The 1,712-nt window shown below is 50.9% G+C and overlaps 1 protein-coding gene across 1 annotated transcript; it reads right to left on the bottom strand.

Moving 5' to 3' along the window:
• Positions 1-220: 220 nt before the first annotated feature.
• LOC119398580 (gastrula zinc finger protein XlCGF52.1-like) lies at positions 221-844 on the bottom strand. The gene is made up of 2 exons (XM_037665414.1): positions 808-844; positions 221-723 (listed from the first exon to the last, which is right to left on the bottom strand). The coding sequence occupies exons 1-2, from the start codon at positions 842-844 to the stop codon at positions 221-223; spliced, it is 540 nt and encodes a 179-aa protein (XP_037521342.1).
• Positions 845-1,712: the final 868 nt, after the last annotated feature.

Genomic DNA, 1,712 nt, shown 5'->3' with positions numbered 1-1,712 from the left:
GGGGCAATATGCATGCTGAATAATTTTTCTGCCTATTCGCTGTGTGTGATGTTTCAGGGCAAATCAGCATGCTCTTCCTAATACAAGGTTCTGAAAATATCCTCCGTTCTAAGTGCAGTCGTGGTGTTTTTTGTTTTTTTGGCTGAAAATGTCAGTACTGAAGTCTACTTGGCTATTAGTTGTGGTGCTATAGAATTGACAGTCGAGTTTAGCTACTTGCTTAGTGAATACGCTTGTGACGCGAAAGGCTCCATCTTTGGGCGAATCTCTTCCCGCATACGTCGCACTCATGAGGCCGCTCGCCAGTGTGGGTTAAAACATGCGTTTTTAGCGTACCCAACTGGGCGAATTCAGCGGGACACAGGTGGCAGTGGTACGGCTTCTCGCCCGTATACACGCGTGTGTGCTTTGTCACTGCTTGTTTAGAACTAAATGTTCGGCTACAGGACTGACAACGGAACTTCTTTTCACCCGAATGCATAGTCTTGTGCTGTGAAAGTTTGTACCTCCACGTGAAACTCTTTCCGCATTCGTCGCACCTGTGAGCTCGCTCATCGGAGTGTGTTAATACATGCCTTTTTAACATATTCATCTCCGCGAATGCAGCGGGACATAGGTGGCAGTCGTAGGGCTTCTCATCCATATGCATGTGGCTGTGCCTTTTCAGTGCTTGTTTAGAACGAAACTTGCGGCTGCAGGACTGACAACCGAAATTCTTTACGCCTGAGTGAATAATGTTATGCTCTGAAAGGTTGCACCTCGATCTGAAACACTTCCCACATACGTCGCACCGGTGAGGTCGCTCACCAGTGTGGGTTAGAAGATGCCCTTTTAGAGTACTCATCTCGGCGAATGCAGCGGGACACAGGTGGCAGTGGTGCGGCTTCTCGCCCGTGTGCCTGCGGGTATGTCTGGCTAGTCCATGTTTCCATTTAAACGATCGGCCGCAGTGCCCACAACTAAAGTTCTTCACATCTGAGTGGGCGATCTGATGCTGCCAAAGCTGTATCTCGATGTGAAACTCTTTCTGCATACGTCGCACCTGTGAGGGCTGTCGCCCGTATGGCTTAAGGCGTGCCTTTTCAGCGTGCTCAAGTGCGCGAACGTTTCGGGACACAGGTGGCAGACGAAGGGCTTCTCGCCAGTGTGCGTACGGGTATGGCTCAGGAGCGAGTCTCTGCGGGAAAATTTTCGGTGGCACACGTGGCAGGCGTGCGGCTTCTTCCCAGAATGAGTGAGTGAGTGGTACTTGAGGCTTGTTTTCGTGCCGAATCTTTTTCCACAGATGTTGCACTCATGCAGTCGTTTGCCGGTATGGGTCAACATGTGTCTCTTCCGATTCTGGGCGCAGGTGAACGTGGCCGGGCATAACGAACACTCGAAGGGCCTCTCTCCCATGTGCGTGCGACTGTGGATCACCAGGCACTTCTGCGTGAATTTCGTCTTGGGCACGTCGCAGGCGTATTGTTTTTTGCGAATGTGAGCGAACAAGTGCGTTCGCAGCTGCGACTTACGCTCGAAAACATTCTCACACACGCCGCACTGCAAGGACCTCGTGGCCGTAGGCTTGCCTCCTGTTTCTGTTTGGCACACGTTGAGCTTGTCAGGGGTCCTGCGATTGAATGAAAGTTTGTTTTGTGATATGATGTGAAAGAGGTTCAGAGCACAAATTAGGCGCCGCCTTCTTCTTAGCCCTTGAACAGATCGAGCAT

This window comes from Rhipicephalus sanguineus, chromosome 7 (genome assembly GCF_013339695.2).
Source record: "Rhipicephalus sanguineus isolate Rsan-2018 chromosome 7, BIME_Rsan_1.4, whole genome shotgun sequence".
Classification (NCBI taxonomy): domain Eukaryota; kingdom Metazoa; phylum Arthropoda; class Arachnida; order Ixodida; family Ixodidae; genus Rhipicephalus; species Rhipicephalus sanguineus.
Note: the sequence above shows the minus strand (reverse complement) of the source record. Positions and strands in the feature narration are given on the sequence as shown.

Excerpts from the sequence above, each read along its gene's own strand:
- LOC119398580 (XM_037665414.1), bottom strand. The coding sequence starts at position 844 with ATGAGTACTCTAAAAGGGCATCTTCTAACCCACACTG. Across the intron at positions 724-807 it reads GCATCTTCTAACCCACACTG|GCGTAAAGAATTTCGGTTGT; the intron begins GTGAGCGACCTC and ends TTATTCACTCAG.